The sequence below is a fragment of the Eleutherodactylus coqui genome, chromosome 6 (genome assembly GCF_035609145.1).
Source record: "Eleutherodactylus coqui strain aEleCoq1 chromosome 6, aEleCoq1.hap1, whole genome shotgun sequence".
In the NCBI taxonomy this organism is placed as follows: Eukaryota; Metazoa; Chordata; class Amphibia; order Anura; family Eleutherodactylidae; genus Eleutherodactylus; species Eleutherodactylus coqui.
In genome coordinates this window covers 32,315,030-32,333,473 of record NC_089842.1, presented here as the reverse complement: position 1 = coordinate 32,333,473, position 18,444 = coordinate 32,315,030, and the positions used below count along the sequence as shown (strand labels likewise).

Genomic DNA, 18,444 nt, shown 5'->3' with positions numbered 1-18,444 from the left:
CTAGAAGCAATGGGATGAAACTGAAAGGGAGGAAACACAAATTAGATATTAGAAAAAACTTTCTGACAGTGAGGGTGATCAATGAGTGGAACAGGTTACCATGGGAGGTGGGGAGTTCTCCTTCAATGGAAGTGTTCAAACAAAGGCTGGACAGACATCTGTCTGGGATGATTTAGTGAATCCTGTACTGAGCAGAGGGTTGGACCAGAGGACCCTGGGGGTCCCTTCCAACTCTACCATTCTATGATTCTATGACTTTTGTATTCTCAAGGGGTAGCTTACCTTGACTCCATCTATTGATCTTTGATCAGGGGTACCAGTGTCTTTTACATGTCTGTTAGTCTAAAAGTTCTGTATATTTAATCATCTCTATTAAAAGTTATAATTTAAGTTGTCTAATCTGTGAAAGGCATTTATAAGTATATCAGACTTTTCCGCTTAAGTGAGTTATCTTTTTGTTCTGATAGTGTAATCTCTTACTTATATCGACGTTACAATCACACATAGAAAGTTTCATTCGATTCTGACAACTTTTGGGGGCTTAAGTGTAATTCTATTATGTGCAATTAGTTCTGACACTTTCCTAGTTGGTGCTTTATGTTTTGAGATGACTTTTAAGAAAATGCTGCTATGTTTGTATACATGAGTTATAACGCTACATCTGTTTTATGACTTGCATCCTACATTCTCCCTATTTCTCCTCTGCAGGGTGTACATCTGATTCTCAGTTCTCTCAGGACTGGTGGGAGGAGCTACTGCTGTGCTGTGTATTATAGCCTTACCATAGTACTTAACATACTGAACCACTTCCCATCTGAGACACTTATAGTTTATCCTAAGTATATGCCATAATAAATCAAAGTATGTTACACTTCCAGGACTCCCACCTATTGAGAGAATGGAGGTCACATTTCCTCCAAATCAGCACCCCAGAGAGGATGGGGGGAAGCTTGCACATGGCTCTTTCCATTGTAGGTGATATATGTTGAGGTAATGGTCCGGCATTCCATAAGTCCTATAAACTACAATGGAGAGAGCTGCATGCGTATACAATGCCTCCAACTCATATACTCATTTCTGGAGTGCTAAATGAGTCAAGAGACTTTATTCTAATATATTGGGGATCTAGACATGGCTACACAGTGCACTCTTAGTATTTGTCTGATGCTGTTGCCCTTCTATCTGCCACTCCTATTTACTTTGACACGGAAACTACATGTAAGCAGCCATGCATAGACATTTATGTGCCGAGATGATTGGGGCCGCATGTTCTGCACGCCTGTTCTACATCATTTTGGCATTCCAGTTGCTCCCATACATGTCCTATTGGTGATAAATCTAGCAACTGGGCAGCCACAGAAGTGTGACAATGTTGTGGGGATGTTCCTGTGACCCCGCTTGTGTGTGCGGCCGAGCATTATGCTGCTGGAAAAATGCCATGAGAGGAACACACGTGGATGCAGGATGTCCTGAACATAGTGCTGAGCTGTCATTGCCCCTCGTAGCACTACTAGGGGTTACCGACTGTCGTATGTGATGGCCCCCTAGACCATCACACCAGCAGGGGGCAGTGTGCTGCGCAACAGCAAAGGCAGGATTAAGGCTCCCACCCCAAGGTCTCCAGACATTTGGGCACTGACGATGGCCAGTCGTCAGTGCCCAAACGTAACCTGCATTAGTTGTTAAAAAGAACCTGGCTCGACTCTGTAGCATTGAGTTTAGTTGTTCACAACATCACTGTAAAGTGAGGCAATGGTGGTTGTCAAAAGCAGTAAATGTAATGGGTGCAGTGAGACCAAATATCTCTTAACTAGAGATGAGCGAGTATACTCGCTAAAGGCAATTGCTCGAGCGAGCATTGCCTTTAGCGAGTATCTCCCCGCTCGAGACTGAAGGTTCGGGTGCCGGCAGCGGGCAGGGAGCTGCGGGGGAGAGCGGGGCGGAACGGAGGGGAGATCTCTCTCTCCCTCTCTTCCCCCCGCTCCCTCCTGCTGACTGCCGCTACTCACCGCTCCCCCGCGCCGGCACCCGAACCTTCTGTCTTGAGCGGGGAGATACTCGCTAAAGGCAATGCTCGCTCGAGCAATTGCCTTTAGCGAGTATACTCGCTCATCTCTACTCTTAACCAAATGCCTGGAAATAGTTCTGACAGACACAAGGCTCTGTAATGATGGAGCCACCTGTTTCTGGATGGCGGATAACAAAACAGTTGGAGCTGCTCATACTTGTCAGACAATAAGACGATCCTCCCTACTGGTGGTCTGTTGAGGGCATCTTGAACCCAAACGCCTTGTGTGCCCTCTCACATCCCTTGTCCCAAAACCTTTTAACAGTCTGATCAGAAAAACCCAAGTGGCGGGCAATTCATCAATACGACCATCCGGCTTCTTGCATTCCAATAATGCACCCGCTCTCAGTCTCTGTTATCTGGGTGGAATCTCTTGGATTGTGTTGTAGAGGCGTTTAGTGGTCAACAAGCTCTAAACAAGTAGAAAAATAGGTCCACTACACACAAGTAGCCTCTTAGAGCCTTTTTATATGCTAAGGGTGAAGCTACTCTTAGGGCCTCAGGTGACAAGGCTGATCATCTAATCCCATCACAACTCTAATCATTTGCATATGTGCCTGAGATGTAACTGCATGCCGAGCTTTGCAGCAAATTTACAACTTGTAGGCGCTTGATTTTTTTTGCATATTTAAGAATGCTAGTTGCTATTCCTTATAACCATTGTGAATACAAATGTAAATCAAGATTTACATTATACATTAGATTAACAGAAACCAAATGAAAAGCGAGAGGATGGCAGACAGTGAGAAGCTGCAGTGAGAAGTCCCCTGGTTGGTTGATTTTGTTGGTACAGCTACAGTTGTAAAAGTAATATTGGAGATAGTGCCAGTATGTGTGCCATTAGAGCATCGGTATGTGGTCTCCATATGGATTTCACCAGGGGAGGAGGTTACATTAGTGTTAATGCAGTAGCCACTGGAGGCGCAGCCACGAATTATTGTCATCACAGTCTGGGAACCTGTAACAAAGCAGATTAAATGTAAGGTATTTATACTGTACGGTTAATATTTGATCAGCGTGTCAATTATGGAGTTCTGCTACTGTGTTTTCCCAAAAATAAGACCTACCATGATAATAAACCCTACCCTGATTTTCGGTGGGATGTGGTTCTTGAAATATAACCCCCCTAAAAATAAGCTTTAGCTACACTACATGAAAAAAGAGCAATACTCACCTAAATAATAAGACTCTGTCTTATATTAATTTTTGCCCCCAAAGAGGCACAGTGTCTTATTTTTGGGGATGTCCTAATACTTACCTAGTAGGCGGCGTCTGGGTTCCTCACGCTGGTCTCCGGCGCTGCTGCAGGCTTCTGTGTAGTCCTGAACACCAACAGAGCATTTCTTCTTGGTAGCTGGGCTTGAATATACTGCCTCCAGCAAATAATTGCTCTGATTAGTTCATCGAGCACCACCTCAGCCAATCACAGAAGGAGTTCAATTAACCAATCACAGCCATTCAATGATGTCATTCAATGAATGGCTGTGATTGGTTAATCGAGTGCCGGCTCTGATTGGCTGAGGTGGCGCTCGATGAACCAATCAGAGCAATCACTTGCTGGAGGAGGAGTATTCAAGCCTTGCTACCTGGAAGAAATGCTCTGTTTTTGTTCAGAAGTACACAGAAGCCTGCAGCAGCGCCGGATACCAGCGCGGGGAACCCAGACGCCGCCTGCTAGGTGAGTATTAAGACGCCCCTGAAAAATAAGACACTGTGCCTCTTTGGGGGCAAAAATTAATATAAGACAGTGTCTTATTTTGGGGGAAACATGGTATTTGGCAACACTGAATTAAAGGGCTTTTCTCACTAACATGAATTTAGTTAAATGATCAAAGCTTCATAAAATATTAGTTTTGACATTTGCATCAGTGATGAAAGAGACCTCACCCTTCCTGTGCTCCATGTCTCTATTGTGTTTATACATTCTGTTGCCGGTGGTAAAATCTGTGGTTACATGTGAGCAGTTCACACACTCTTCTTGTCACATTTCTGCACCTTGCCCACACGCTATGTGGTTAACATTGTAATATACTTCTGCTTTAATCTCTTTCCCACATGTATTGTGCTGACTTGTGGAATCAACTTAGAAGAAGTGAGAGTACCTGGTTGAGGGGGAGGGGGGGGGGGGGCACTGACCGCAGTCTACAAGAGAGCAGCGGCTTTATGTCATTAAGTCATGATAGGAGGAGAGGGAAGGAGAGAAGCTATAACACTAGACCATTTTAGGGTCTGTTTATATGGGCAGATAATCACTCACATTTTTAACAACTGAATGATCGTCTCTTATGCAGAATGACTGTTAAATGACAAATGATGCCTTTATAGAATGGAAGATGATCGATAAGCAAACAATTATTGTTTACACTAAATGATTATCATTCTTTTTTGCATAATTCAATGATTATTTAAATGAATAATAATAATTCGGTGTAAAAGGGCCCTTACACCAACATGCCAAAAGTCATGGGACAGGAACTAATATCGTGTACTGCAAAAACTCAATTTGGCAATGATTCTAGAAGTGGATGAAAGATGTCTGGAGGTATGCTGAGCTATACTGTCTAGATAGCCACCTACAGCTCCGTGGTATTTATAGGTGTAGGATCTCTGATGCAAACGGACCTCTCCATCACATCCTATGAATGCTTGAGTGTACTCATGTAGGGCACACGATTCGTAGCAACTTAGGCCTGATGGCTCATTCATGAAGGGCTGAAAATAGTCACCAATCAGTGAAACGTAGCAGGCATTGGTCAAGCACGTGTTTAGTTGAACCAGTGAACCCAACCAATACCATGAGAACACAGCCTACACCGGTATGGAACCACTACCAGCCTGTACAGTACCTTGTTGACAACTGGGGTCCATGGCTTTATAGAATCGCTACACACGAACCCTACCATCAGTCCAATACAATTAATGCAGTGACACATTCGAACACGTCACATGTTGCTAGTCCTCTAAGGTTCAATCAGTAACCTCATAAGCCCAGGTGAGATGCTGTGTCTGGTGTTGTGGTGTTACCAGAGGCCTCTGGTGGGTCTTCTGTTCCCATATCCTAAGAAAGCTTTAGAACGCTGTGCTTACCTGCTGGATATTCATATGGGGCCTCCTGCCTTCAATGTGGGTGTGATTTCTGCTGACAACGCCCGTCTGTTCGAAACTTATAGCCAGATGCCCCTGGTTGCGATCATTAAGCAACCGTGAGCGGCCACTGCATTGTGCACTGTGGCTGATAACACCTTCTATAATATATTCCTGGTACACATGATACTGTGGATTGAGGAAAATTAAATGCTCACATGACTTTAAAACCTGAATACCCACTCCATCTGGCACCTACTATCATACCTCGTTCCAGCATCAATAATCAGTTTATATGCTGCTATCCCATGACTTTTGGTTCATCAGTGTAGTTTGCTTTATCTACAAAACTCAACTTAGAAAGAGGTGAGAAAGACATATGAGAAAGATCAGTGGTGTAGCTTTAGGGGTCACAGCAGCTGCAGATACCAGGGCCCCCTTGCTACTATAGCAGCTATGTTTGTTATCAATGGACCCCTACCCCAGATGTGAACCTATTCCGCAATCCCTATTGCCACCTGCTTTGGCAATACTAATTTTTATTTAGTCCTGCTAATAAAGCTTATTTGAATTTGTTGAGAGAGAGAAATGAGAGGAGTTACGATCATTACCTATAGTTCTTGTTGTAGATGACAGAAGAAGACACATCGTTTCATTTCCAGTACAGTTCATGTTCTGATTGGCACCACATGAATCACCAGGCAGAGCACACATGGGGCAAATCAGTCCATTGGGCTCTGAATTCACACTTGGTACTTTTACAAGAGATAAAAAACATGAACAAAGGTAATCATTAAGGTATATACTGTATTCATTGTGCATATGAGACATGCCGTGTTTCCCCGAAAGTAAGACCTACCCATAAATTAGGCTCTACCCTGATTTTTTTGGGGTATGTGTGGAGGGTTAAGATATGAACCAATCACAGCTTCGCATTGAATGGCTGTGATTGGTTTATCAAGCATCACAGTGATTGGCTGAGCTGCGGTGCTTAAGAACCAATCAGAGCAATCGCTTGCAGGAGGCAGGGTTTACAAACCCTGTTACCAGCAATTAATGTTCTATTGATGCTGAGAACTGCAAGGAAGCCTGCCGGTACTGTGGAGACCAGCGGGAGGGACCCGGACGATGCTTGCTAGCTAAGTATAAGACATCCCCCAAAAATAAGACCCAGTACCTCTTTTGGGACAAGAATTAATCTAAGACAGGGTCTAATTTTTTGGGAAACACAGTAGCACTAAGGAATGTATTTATGTTGTGTATAGTAGACATAACATTAAGAAATGTATATGTCATGTATAGTAGACATAGCACTATGGAATGTATATGTTGTGTATAATAAACATAACACTAAGGAATTGATATGCTGTGTATCACCTCTTTGTCATGCAGAACCCTCCACCCTACTCTAGATGTGACTCAATGTTATAATTTTCTTAGTAAAGGTTGTGAAGCTTCAAAAGGAGCAACTTCCCAGCCCTCTTTTAGTGAGTGAAGCTCTTGAATCTACCCAGTTTCCCTGAAAATAAGACCTACCCTGACAGAAAGCCCTAGCAGGATTTTTCAAGATTTTTGAGGATGCAGCGGTACTTACCTTTGGGTCTTGCTGGAATACATAAGTCACTGAAGCAGCACGTTGTGGCTATTTTCTCTGACGTAGAGTAGTAGGTGAATGACCCGGTCAACGTGCACTCACTTTGTGATGCACAGTATCTTTTATAATCCTGGGAGATGACTCCATCTAGAAGATGTGCAAACATAGCGGAACTAAATGCAAACATTTTGACTCCCTCAAGGTTCCAGAATTTGGAGACTCACAGGACTGTGGCTGTACGTGAGAATGTAAGAAGCCATCTTACTAGACTTGGTACCCGTAGTTAAAGTTTTTGTTGCGACCTTACTGTCACATTGCATTAATGGATTGAGCTCCTGAATTTCTTGACTAGCAATCCAATTTTCCAAAGAGACAAGAGGGAGGACTCTATGATGAAATGTTAGAGCACCAGGACTCCAATACTGTCCGTAGTTGGGGCCCTCTGCTTTCGTGAACCCTTACACACAATTATACTCGTCCTCCATAGTATAATATAAAACAGGTATGATATAGTGTGACATTATATATTACAAATAATTCTGTAAACTTACTTGTTTTCGATATTTTGTACTGAGATGCGCACACACGGCCATCCGGGCAGTTTTCAATTCTTGTCGTTGAGCAGGAATCCGGGGAGGCAGCGCTGCAAGTCATACACTGCAAGCAATCACCTAAACCAAAAGAATGAACATACCCATAAACATTGAATGTTTTTTTGTCTAACTGCACAGATTTCGGAAGGACCCACCAACAGCTGAACGTCTGTGGTGGCCATTTGTAATGGAGAAGACTGGCAGCTATTCATCGATCATCTCCTTCATAGATATTGAGTTCACCCATCCTATGATTTTGTGACACGTATTCATTTTTTATAGTAAAATTTGCTCATCTAGTTTCATAGTTGGCACAAAGTGTCCAAGGGGTCCTTGGATGACACAGACCCTGTGTACCCCACTTATGGCTTCATAGGTATAGAGAACATTCACACTGATCTCTGAGGACACTCTCAAATCCAGTAGGCCCTGGCATCAGCCCACAAGTACCTGGTGTAATTGCCCACAGAATGGAAAACGGTATAAGACTAGTGCAAGTACACTACAAGAACAGGACAGGCCTAGTACAAGAACCGCATAAGTACATGTACCGGAATCAGTATAGGACGACTACGAGTACACCAGAAGAACTAGTACATGACTAGTGCAAGAACAGTACTAAGGCCAGTACAGAAAGCAGTGTAGGACTGCTACAAGTACATCATGTGAACTAGTATCATACTAATACAAGAACCAGTATAAGACTAGTACAAGTGTAAGGGGTTAAATACCCCTACAGATACATCTATGTATACATATGTTCCTGCTAGAACCTTCAAGGTGTCCCCTGACAAAGTCAGCATGCACAGCCAACGTGACTCTTTTCAGAGGGCTCTGTGTGCACTCCTATAGAGATGAATGGGAGAGTCTGCACACAGTAAAATGGTATGTAAGGCTGAAAAAAGGCATATGACCATCCCATTCAGCTCATTATCCCACCCCAATGTTGATCCAGAGGAAGGCAAAAAAAAAAGCAATGACGTAGAGGCCAATTTTCCCCATTTAAGGAAAAAAATTCCTTCCTGACTTTACTCTGACAGTTGGAATAATCCTCTGGATCATCGACCCTTCTGAAGTAATTAATGGTGATAACAAAATGTTGTATCGCTCAAGAAAGACATCTAGATCCCTGCTGAACTCTTTTATCAAACTTCCCGTCATCACGTCCAGAGGCAGAGAATTCCAAAGTTTCACTGCTCTTACAGTAAAGAATCCCCTTCTAAGTCAGTGTAGAAACCTTGTTACAGTCACAGCCCCGGGTATAAATATATGACGGGAGAGATCTCTGCATTGCCCCGCTTTACAGCCTTCCTGCTGACTTTGCCTGGGGAAACCTCAAGAATGCAAGTAAAGCTCCACCCCAGTTCAGTACACACAACATGGGACATTAGGTTATTTCCAGGCCTGTGACAGAGGGAATGGGTTTATCGGCGGGATTGTTTAATCTGTTAATTTGTATGTGAGTCTTCTGATGTTTGGACATTTCAAGCCCATCTGCATTACTGAGAGAAAATCTGATGAAGTCAGGATAGACCTAGATATATTAATGTGACGTCTACGACATTGAGTGTCTCAGGGCAAGGGTCTAGTGTACATAAAATAGTGTTTGGTAACTGCCTACAGCCAGCTTTAGGGCTCAGTCAAACAAGCGTTTTTTGAAACGCATGTTAGGTGCGTTTGTGATTAGAACCAATGCTTTACAATGAAAGCGGTCACATGTGCATTTTTTACATGCAAAAAAAATTCACACCTGTAAAAAAAAAGACAGCAGTTCGCAAACGCACCTAAATGCGCACAGCAGTGTCATCGCTATCCCCTGCTGCAGCTGTGACTGCTGCAGCGGGGAATTCCTTGGATAACATGTATCCTCCACTGGTTTCCAGGGGAGGATATGTAAAACCCCCATTTATGTTAATGTTGAGTAAAATTTATTTTTTATAAAAAACATGTGCTGCCTCCGCCTCCCTCTTTCATCGTCACACCATGGCACCACCCCGTGCTTCACCGGGCCTCTGCAATGGAGACAGCACTATCTGCTTTTAGATCTGTCTGCACTGACATGGGTACTCAGCTGATTGACTCCCACCCAGGGGTGTAACTATAGAGGATGCAGGGGATGCGGTTGCACCAGGGCCCAGGAGCCTTAGGGGGCCCATAAGGCCTTTCCTCTCCATATAGGGAGCCCTGTGCTATGAATAAAACATTATAGTTGGGGGCCCTGTTACAGGTTTTGCATTGGGGCCCGGGAGCTTCAAGTTTTGTCTCTGCTCCAATGACTCAGCTGTTGATGGCCAACATTGAGGAGAGGTCATCAATCATAAAAGTTGCAAAAGACACGGGCAGCGCCTTTAGATAAAAATCTTGCATCATTTAGGAATCACTGCCATTTTTTTCTCCATAGTTCCTCCATTTTCACGTGATCAGAGGTAATTGGACAAGTGACTGATCAGCAGTTTCATAGTCCGGCGTGGCCTCTTATCACATTATTTCATGCCAAGAAGAGCATGAAAACGGTACCCCCTGGCCGCACGATCCGTCTTATGAGGGAACTCAATAAGCAGTCAGTAGACCCTATTGACTATAATGGGGGCTATTCAGCTTCTGCCGGGCATTTTACAGAACAAATAGAGCTGCTTGCAGCCATGTTTAGTTGTCTCTTTTTGCAGAATCTCTAGTACTGATGTAAACAGGCCCTTACATGCTGTAGGAGGTTGGAAAATCATTGTGAAGTCTACAACCAAGAGACGTCTTTATAATTAGAAATCTGGAGAGTTTATCTCATGATGCAAACCATGGCAAACACTCAAGAGCAAAAGGAAACTTTACTAGGAAAAATTGAAAAACATGCCCAGTTCTGGAATGAAATGAATGCCGAGATGAACCTGTACCAGAATGTTGGGAAGAGAAGAGCATGGGGAAGGTGTGGTGCCCCTGAGTAGGGACCCTCCAACACTTTATTATCTTTGTTCTGCCGTGTATATGTGTGTCTGTTAAATGTGGTAGACTGTGTGTTGTTACATGTATTGGTGCTGTCTGGGTCAATCTAAGTTCAATGTCTGGTGTCTGTGTAGCCTAACCTTGAGTGACTGTGTAGAACTTACCCTAACACTGTGTGTCTTGTCAGTCATCTTAAGCAGCCCTGGGATTGGATAGGCAGATCACCCTATTGCTGAAGGTGAGACTAGAAAAAAGTCATAATATGGGTGTGGTTAGAGTCGTTGAAGAGAGGCAGTAGTCTGGCAGTGGAGTCTAAACAAGCCGGGCTCAAGTCAGGAGAAGTTAGGCCTGAGGGATTCTGGTTGAGCTCAGCAAGGAAAGTCAAGGTCTAGAAAGCGGAATGAAAGGATTATTTCTTATCCCTGCTGGAGAAGGAATCACAGACAGGGTAAATCCCTCGGAACTCGGAGGAAAACGGCCATTATCAATAGTGAGTCGGCCCAATTCCCTGCATTCCTCTACAAATACTTGTACGGCAGATCCCTCAGATAATTTAGGCATGTGGACTCATCTTCCCAAACAGAGAAAGAGTAAATAAATTAGACATGGACTTTCATTGATCCATTCACATTAGCGTGTGAACATTGCGCATAGATACGCACGTGGAAAAAAAACACAGCATGCTCCGCGTATCACACATGAACAGCCCTATTCTTTTCTACAAGTAGCATAAACAACTCTGTCCTTACGCAATACATTGCGTATGGGCGACGTTGCATATGCAATGCTGCTATGAGACACAGTGGAGAATTAAAAAAAAAAGACACAAGTCACACTGCGAATGACGGCATGTGTGAGATAAAAGCCACTGAAAATAACAGAAACAGTCAAAAATAGAAAAAGTGGAGTATCAATTTTAAATATTGCTCCATCACAGCACCAACAAACCAAGATCCACATTAATAGAATGATTGCTACCAAAATTATATAAAGTAGCTATTGTCCAATACTAGCACTCTTACTATATAGGTTTTAAAGCAAGAAAGTGAACTCACCTGATGCTGCAAATGCTAAGAGAAAGCCGAAGAGTCCCCAGAGATACATTGCTGCAGACCGGTCTCACTGCACGCTAAGAACCGCATCCACTGCCACAAAGACAAGGTGACACGGATTATTGTAGGGATGCGAAAATAATGAGATTTAATTTCTCATATGAGTACATATTACACATGTACTCAGCCTTAGGGCTTTTACCCACTAGCGTTTTCTTTTTTTGTTTTGCGATGCGAAATCAAGTGCCTCGCAGCGCAGAGAAAATGTTGCAATATCGCTCATTGTTTTCAAGCAGCGCCAGCCCCATTGAAAACATAGGGAATACATTGCAGACTTCTGCCACAGCTATGACAGCTGTGACAGCTATGGCAGAGGATTCCTTTACCCCCGCGGTCCCTGCGAGGATGAAGGAATCCTCTACCATAGCTGTCACAGCTGTCGCAGCTGTGGCAGAAGTCCGCAATGTATTCCCTATGTTTTCAATGGGGCTGGCGCTGCTGCCACCGGCCCCATTGAAATCACTGAGCGATATTACAGATTTTTTTCTGTGCGCTGCGAGACTTAAGAAAAAAAAGGAAGTGTATGAAATCATTGAAAATCATTGGTTTCATAATCAGCACTCTCGCATCGCAAGAAAAAATATTGCCAGTGGGTAGAAGCCCTTAAAAAGCACAACTCATTTATTTCTACCTAGGACTGTGACTGTAACATGGGGATGACCTTTACGTCTAGTGGAAAGAAGGTTTCTATACCGACATAGATGGGGTGCTTTACTGTAAGAGATATGAGACTATGGAACTCTCTGTCTTAGGACAGGGTGATGGCGAGTTCGATAAGAGGATAAGAGGGGCTCAGTATTACTACTATTACTATTCTTACTGCAAATGAGCTTTTTGCATGTTTGGCAAGTCACCAATTAACCAATGTTTCATTATGAGGGACCCTCTGTATGACCTTTATATACTGTATACTCCTTAATAGGACCAGGTTTTGCTTTTATGAGACTTCCTCTTTAAGGAAGAGTGTTTCCTCTTTTTAAAGTAAATCACTTCCTTTTAACATAATGCAAGTTTTAGTTCCACTATTTTGTGCTTCTTAATTTCATAATATTTCTTTCTAGGAATCAGAGATCAGTTTTTTTATACTCCAAAATCCTCATAGACAGATTTAGGTGATTAAATTCTGTCTGTCTGTAGCCATCACTAGGGGGCACTTAAGAGTTTACTGAGAACAGATATATCCAATATTAAGGAAAGCTGCTGTAAGTCTTGTTCAAAATTCTGTCCAGGGACCAGAGGGAAGAGTGAAATGGTATTATTTTATCTTGACGCCACTAGTAAGTCCTGTTGGAGACAAGACTGACAGGGGGGTGACACCTCAGCCTCATTGGCTGCAGACAACGCTCCACTGCAGGTTCTGGCAGCCCATTAATCTTCTACTGTTATGGCTCGCCTTGGTGATGGAAGTCCCCCCTTGGTGCTGTTAATATGTGTCCATCCCCTGCTGCTGCTGCCGCTGTGCGATGGGACCCTGCTCCCACTATATTTGCTCCCAGCCCTGAAGGAAGGTCCCTGCAGCTGTAACTGTGCATGCGCTTCCCGGGGATGTGCACTGGAGCTGTAGAAGGAGCCCTCTCTTCAAGGCCCTGTTTTCGGCCTTGCAAGATGACCACTGGCAAATCTTGGGTACCTAATGCACACTGTACATTGGTAGTCGAGGCACTTCACGCTGCTCTCTGGTTGGCTGATAAAATGAGCAGCACTGGCCAATCAGATGTAGGGCATCAATAGATACCCTACCAGTGTACAGTGTGCATTAGCTAGTCAGAAGACTGTGGAAACCATCTTGAAAGACTGGAAATAGGGTTTAGGAACTGGCAGATCTGAAGAACAACGGTACAGAGGATGGTCAACAAGTAATATTACTCTCCATTTTGGTCCCTGGACAGAATTTTGTCTTGGAACCGAAAAGACGTTTTTTTGAATAACTATTCAAGACGTTTGTCTTTTTAACACATGAAATGCCCTTGACGGTGGTGTCACAGCAATTATTCTCATGTTAAAGGGGTATTCTGAAGATAGACTTTTATTATCTCACCACTGAGACCGAGAACGGGGATCCTGTTTTCCCTCCATCTCCTTGTTACTGCGGGTGTGCTCCACCCCTCGCAGTGAGAAGATTAAACGGGGCAGCAGTCATGATTGTGCGATGCCACTTCATTGAACTTCAGTGAGGCTGACAGAGATGGGTGAGCGAGTGTACTCAGCTATATCTGTCAGCCACATTGAAATGAATGTCCAGCACTCTATTCAGTCCAACATCATTGCGGGTGGGTGCAGCGCACCTGTAGTTATGAGAAGGGGGGACATGGGACCCAACTCCAGGGATTAGTGTAAATCTCAGTGTTGAGACTCTCACAGATCAGACTTCCATCACCTATTCTATCGAAAAGCAATAGAATTCTATCTTGGAATAACCTTTTTTTAATGAGTGACCTAATCAGAATTACTTCTATGCTAAGTCCAAAATGGCAATAACTAAAATAAAGCCACCATCCACATCTAGTAGACTTCTATCCACATTTGGGTGGCTTTACACAGAACTACTATCTGAATAGTTGCTTGATACAGCAAATGTGATATTTGTTACATTTAAACATGGCCATCAACCAGGTGACAAGCGAAAATAAATTCATTAGCCGCTTTGTTTCAGCTCACCTAAAAAAATGGTTGCTGGTAAATCATCGTTTGGTGTAAATAGGTAACCGCTGGCTTTCAATGAGCAGCCAACAACTCTGCAGGGACGTGACTACTTGTTCAGTGTGCTCCTCCCACCAAATGCTGATTGGCTGCTGTCTTTCTTTCCCTCCCACTTAATGCTCATTGGTTCCTGAAAACACAAATATGTGCGAGTGATCCTCGACTGAACAGTCCCTGCTGGTCTTTCAAAGCGCAGTCACTGCTACAGTCTCACTAGTTTGTCCTTCGACAGAATACTCAGTGTTGCCGCCTCTCACAGTGAGCGTGCACTCGAAGGCTGCTCACACGTATTTATGTGTGTTCAAAGGACTCGGCAATCACTGAGCGTGCATTTTGGATAAGTCAAAATTTCAAATACACGACTGCCAAAGAACCTCATTCCTCCTAACTAGTTGTTGACCGATATTTCATGTAAATGCTCCCAAACATTTGTTGAACAAGTTAACAACAATCGTTGTTGATACCCTTTAACAACTATTTTGAGCAACTACTAAGATGATGGTTGTCCCGTGTAAAGCCACCCTGACCTCTTACTGCACTGAAATGTACAGAAAAAGCAACAAAGACTTCAAAGATACAAGAATTACATTACGAAAACTTTAGAAATCGCTAATTCTTTAAATCAACTAAAGTTACTTTCACACAGGGAGGGCGATATCAGGACGTGATTCACAGCCCAATATCACACTTTCCACCATGTGAAAGCTCCGTGGATGTGAGGCGTTTTCATGTGAAAACAGCCTCGCATCACTGCAGGGAATCCCTTCATCCCATTGCTGTCAATATGGTGGCAGCAGTGCCGGCCCCATTGAAAGCAACGGGAGAACTCCACAGGGAAATCCCTTGAGGGGATTCCTTCATCCTGCCTGGATGAAGGAATCCCCTGCCACTGCTGTCACAGAGGATCGCAGAGTTCTCCCATTGCTTTCAATGGGGCTGGCCCCATTGAAAACAATGGCTGATATCGCAGAAACATAGAACATGCTATGATGTGTTTCTCACATAGCATCACATCGCAGTGCCATGCAGGAAAACATTGCTCTTGTGTATAAACCCATTCAAATGAATTGTGTTCTTATTTGTGCGTCTCACAACACACAAATCTTGCGTCATTTTATCGCCCTTTTGAAAGCAGCCTAAAACTGCAGGTGGAGTTGTAATAACAAAAACTTTAAAAACACTCATTAAGTACATTATTAGGAATTTTAACTATTTTCAACTGCATATGTAAAAATGTCCATATATTCGCAACCTGTACTCTATGGTGGACTCATGATATTTTTGTTCTACAAGAAAGGGACAGCCTGTCATCAGTTGTCATTAAAACCAGGACACATTCCACAACTAGTATGGTGGTCGATTCTATATAAAATGCAGAAACATAATTAATGGGATTTAATGGGTATTTACTAATATGTCTAACTTTTGCATAGAACTGCTGGCTAGAAACTATTGCTATAGACAAGGAACAAACACACATTCTGCCAAGTTGTGGAATATTGGGTGAGAGGTCAACTAAATAGTACTTACCAGCGAAGATGGCCATACCATACAGTACCCTATAGCTGTTCTGGAAGCCAGCATCAGGTTCAGGTGCTCCTTTGGAATCCTAACTATCAATAGGCAGGTCCATGATGATGGTACTTGCACCTCAGGTGACATCTAGTCCACGGAGGTTGGTGCTTGGAACAAAAAGTTGTCAGCTCAGTGAGTCATGAGCTTGAAGATAGGCTTTGAACTCAGGATCTTCAGCATAAAAAGTCCTCCTCTATATCCAAGTAATCTACATGAAGGATCTCTTAAATTAGCAATAAAGGGTCTACTGAAGCGAAGGGTCTCACAATGTTCCGAATAAGAGCAGTAGAAATGAGAGTTTACCATGTAGTTACCGGCGAGGCTGTAAACATACCTGGGACGTTTTAGGAGCATAATTTTTTTGTCAAAATGGTTGGGTGTGAAGCTGTCAAAACAAGTATGCGTAATATGTCAAACTGGTTGTGGCTGGTATTTTAACACAAAACTATTTTTGTCTTTTAAAAAAAAAAAGTGTAAAACTATGCAAGCTACCTCACTTAACCCCTTGAGGACGCGGTCATTTTTTTTCATTGTTGTTTCCTTCTCCTCACTATCAAAAATCATATGTTTTTTATTATTTTCATCGACATAGTTGTATAAGGGCTTACTTTTTACAGGATGAGTTGTAGTTTTTACTGGTACTACTTTAATACTCCACATAATGTACAAGTAAACTTTAAAAAAAAGTTCTAAGTGCAGTGAAATGGAGAAAGAAAATGCAATTGCGTCATTTTTTAGAGGGCCTTATTATGGTATATACACTGCATGATAGGCCATGATATGATATAATCACTTTATTCTGTGGGTCAGTGCAACTATGATGATACCAAATTCATATAGCTTTTGTTCTGTTGCTTTAAAAAAATATATATCATTTAAAAAAAATTTCTGTTGCCATCTTCTGGCCACCATAACTTTTTTATTTTTCAATTGATGCAGCTGTGTAAAAGCTTCTTTGCAGGAGGACCTATAATTTCTGTTGGCACCATATTGGGTATACATATGACTTTTTGATTGCTTTTAATCCCTTTTTTCTTGGAGATTAGGTGACCAAAGAAGCGCAATCCTGGCGTTGTGTATTTTTTTTCTAATGATGTTCACACTGTGAATAAATAATGCACTCTTTTAGTAGATTTAGGCCGGCTGTCTACGGGCATTGCAAAGTCCAGCAGGAGATCTCCACATTTGAAGCCGCTGCCCAGGAGTAGGAGAAGCACATAAATCTCCGCCGGTCAGCCTAATCCAATAGATAGGCTGACGGTGGAGAATCGGGGCAATTCGCAGTAGGCTGCGAATTGCCTGCCGCGAGCAGAGAATCGCAATGATTCTCCGCTCATGGACACGGGGCCGGCGCTTTCCATAGCGATGCTAGGGAAAGCTTCAGCCTGCATGATTCGCCGGCGAATTCACGGTGGTGGACAGGGGGCCTTATGGATGCAGCAATACCAAATATGTTTTGTTTATTTTAATTTTATTTTTTTTTATAAATACGGGGACATTTTTTCTTTTTTACTTTTAATATTCTTTATTTTTAGAATAATAAAATAATTTTTTTCACCTATTTTTAGTTGTTTTATTTCAGTCCCCTAATGGACTTGAACTCATGATCGTTTGATGGCTAATACAATCTTGTATTATATTGTATTTCTGCAAAAAATCTATTAAGACATGTGCCAGTCATGTCTAAATAGGCAGAAATACATGGCAACCCTTGGAGCCTTCATAAGGCCCCCAACTGCCATTACACCTGAATGACGTCCTGCAATCTAATCATGGGTGGGCCGTTCATGAACCTTCAACCACTTATCGGACCATTTAAATTATTAACAGTGGTGACCAGTGTGAAATCCAGTGGCTGTTGCTGCTGGATGACAGCTGCCGAAGACAGCCAATACCAGTCGTGCATAAGTCAGGCTAAGCTCGCGAACCTACTCCATGCAAATCCTGCACACATCCGTATGGTGGATGTCAACTAGGTGTTAAAGAGACGATGAAAGAGGAAGGCAGCTCCTGTTTTTATTTTACTATTGAAAACCAGATGTGATACATATTTTTTTTGTAAATCTGTTTTTAGTTTTATGACTATGGATTTATTTAATTTTTTAACATGGCTATAGAGAAGGCCATCTTGCCGTATCTGCTGTTACGTATACTGCCTGCTTCTCTAACCTCTTTTGGGTGGGGTTGCTGAGACCAAGAAAATTCCCAGCCAGCTTGGTTCTCTGAGTTCTAGTTAGTTATGACAGTAAGCAGTCTAGTTTTACGACATCCAGCCACCATCCAAGTGCAGAATGAACAACCTATAAAATATCTTCAAGCAATGTAGAAATGTTTATTACCGTTACTTCTTTTCATTCCCATGTTGCAAGAACTATAACTATTTCATTATAACTATTTCATTTTTCCTTTGACATAGCTATATAAGGGCTTGTTTATTAAAAAGAGAAGTATTTTTACTGGTACAATTTAATGCACCACATAATGTATTGGAAAACATAAAAAAAAAAAGTTGAGTGAAATGGAAAACATTCAAATTCACTATTGATGGAGTGGAAAAAATTACATGTTTGTTTTATTTCATGGGTTAACAGCATAATTTATAGGGTTGTTCTTTTTAGGTTTTACCGCTTAAAAACATTTAAAACAATTTTATTAAAAATGATCTTGTCATCATATTCAGAGCCTTCTTCAGGATTTGCATGGAGATAGGGCGAGCAAAAAAAAAATTCAGTTTTGGCATTATAATTTATTTCTACAACATTCACTATCTGAGGCCGCCTG

General features: G+C 42.4%; 1 protein-coding gene across 2 annotated transcripts; it reads right to left on the bottom strand.

Moving 5' to 3' along the window:
* Positions 1 to 2,518: 2,518 nt before the first annotated feature.
* On the bottom strand, positions 2,519 to 16,000 carry LOC136632012 (uncharacterized). 2 transcript variants are annotated; one of them, XM_066606546.1, is made up of 6 exons: positions 15,619 to 16,000; positions 11,332 to 11,421; positions 7,298 to 7,417; positions 6,747 to 6,893; positions 5,764 to 5,907; positions 2,519 to 3,026 (listed from the first exon to the last, which is right to left on the bottom strand). In XM_066606546.1, exons 2-6 carry the CDS (start codon positions 11,378 to 11,380, stop codon positions 2,767 to 2,769), a joined length of 720 nt encoding a protein of 239 aa, XP_066462643.1. In that variant the 5' UTR covers positions 11,381 to 11,421; positions 15,619 to 16,000; the 3' UTR covers positions 2,519 to 2,766. The 2 variants fall into 2 exon arrangements, with proteins under 2 accessions (XP_066462643.1, XP_066462644.1); XM_066606547.1 differs by lacking the exon at positions 11,332 to 11,421.
* Between the last annotated feature and the right edge of the window lie 2,444 nt (positions 16,001 to 18,444).

Excerpts from the sequence above, each read along its gene's own strand:
- LOC136632012 (XM_066606546.1), bottom strand. The coding sequence starts at position 11,380 with ATGTATCTCTGGGGACTCTTCGGCTTTCTCTTAGCATTTGCAGCATCA. Across the intron at positions 7,418-11,331 it reads CTTAGCATTTGCAGCATCAG|GTGATTGCTTGCAGTGTATG; the intron begins GTGAGTTCACTT and ends CTTTTGGTTTAG. Across the intron at positions 6,894-7,297 it reads GTACAAAATATCGAAAACAA|ATGGAGTCATCTCCCAGGAT; the intron begins GTAAGTTTACAG and ends CACATCTTCTAG.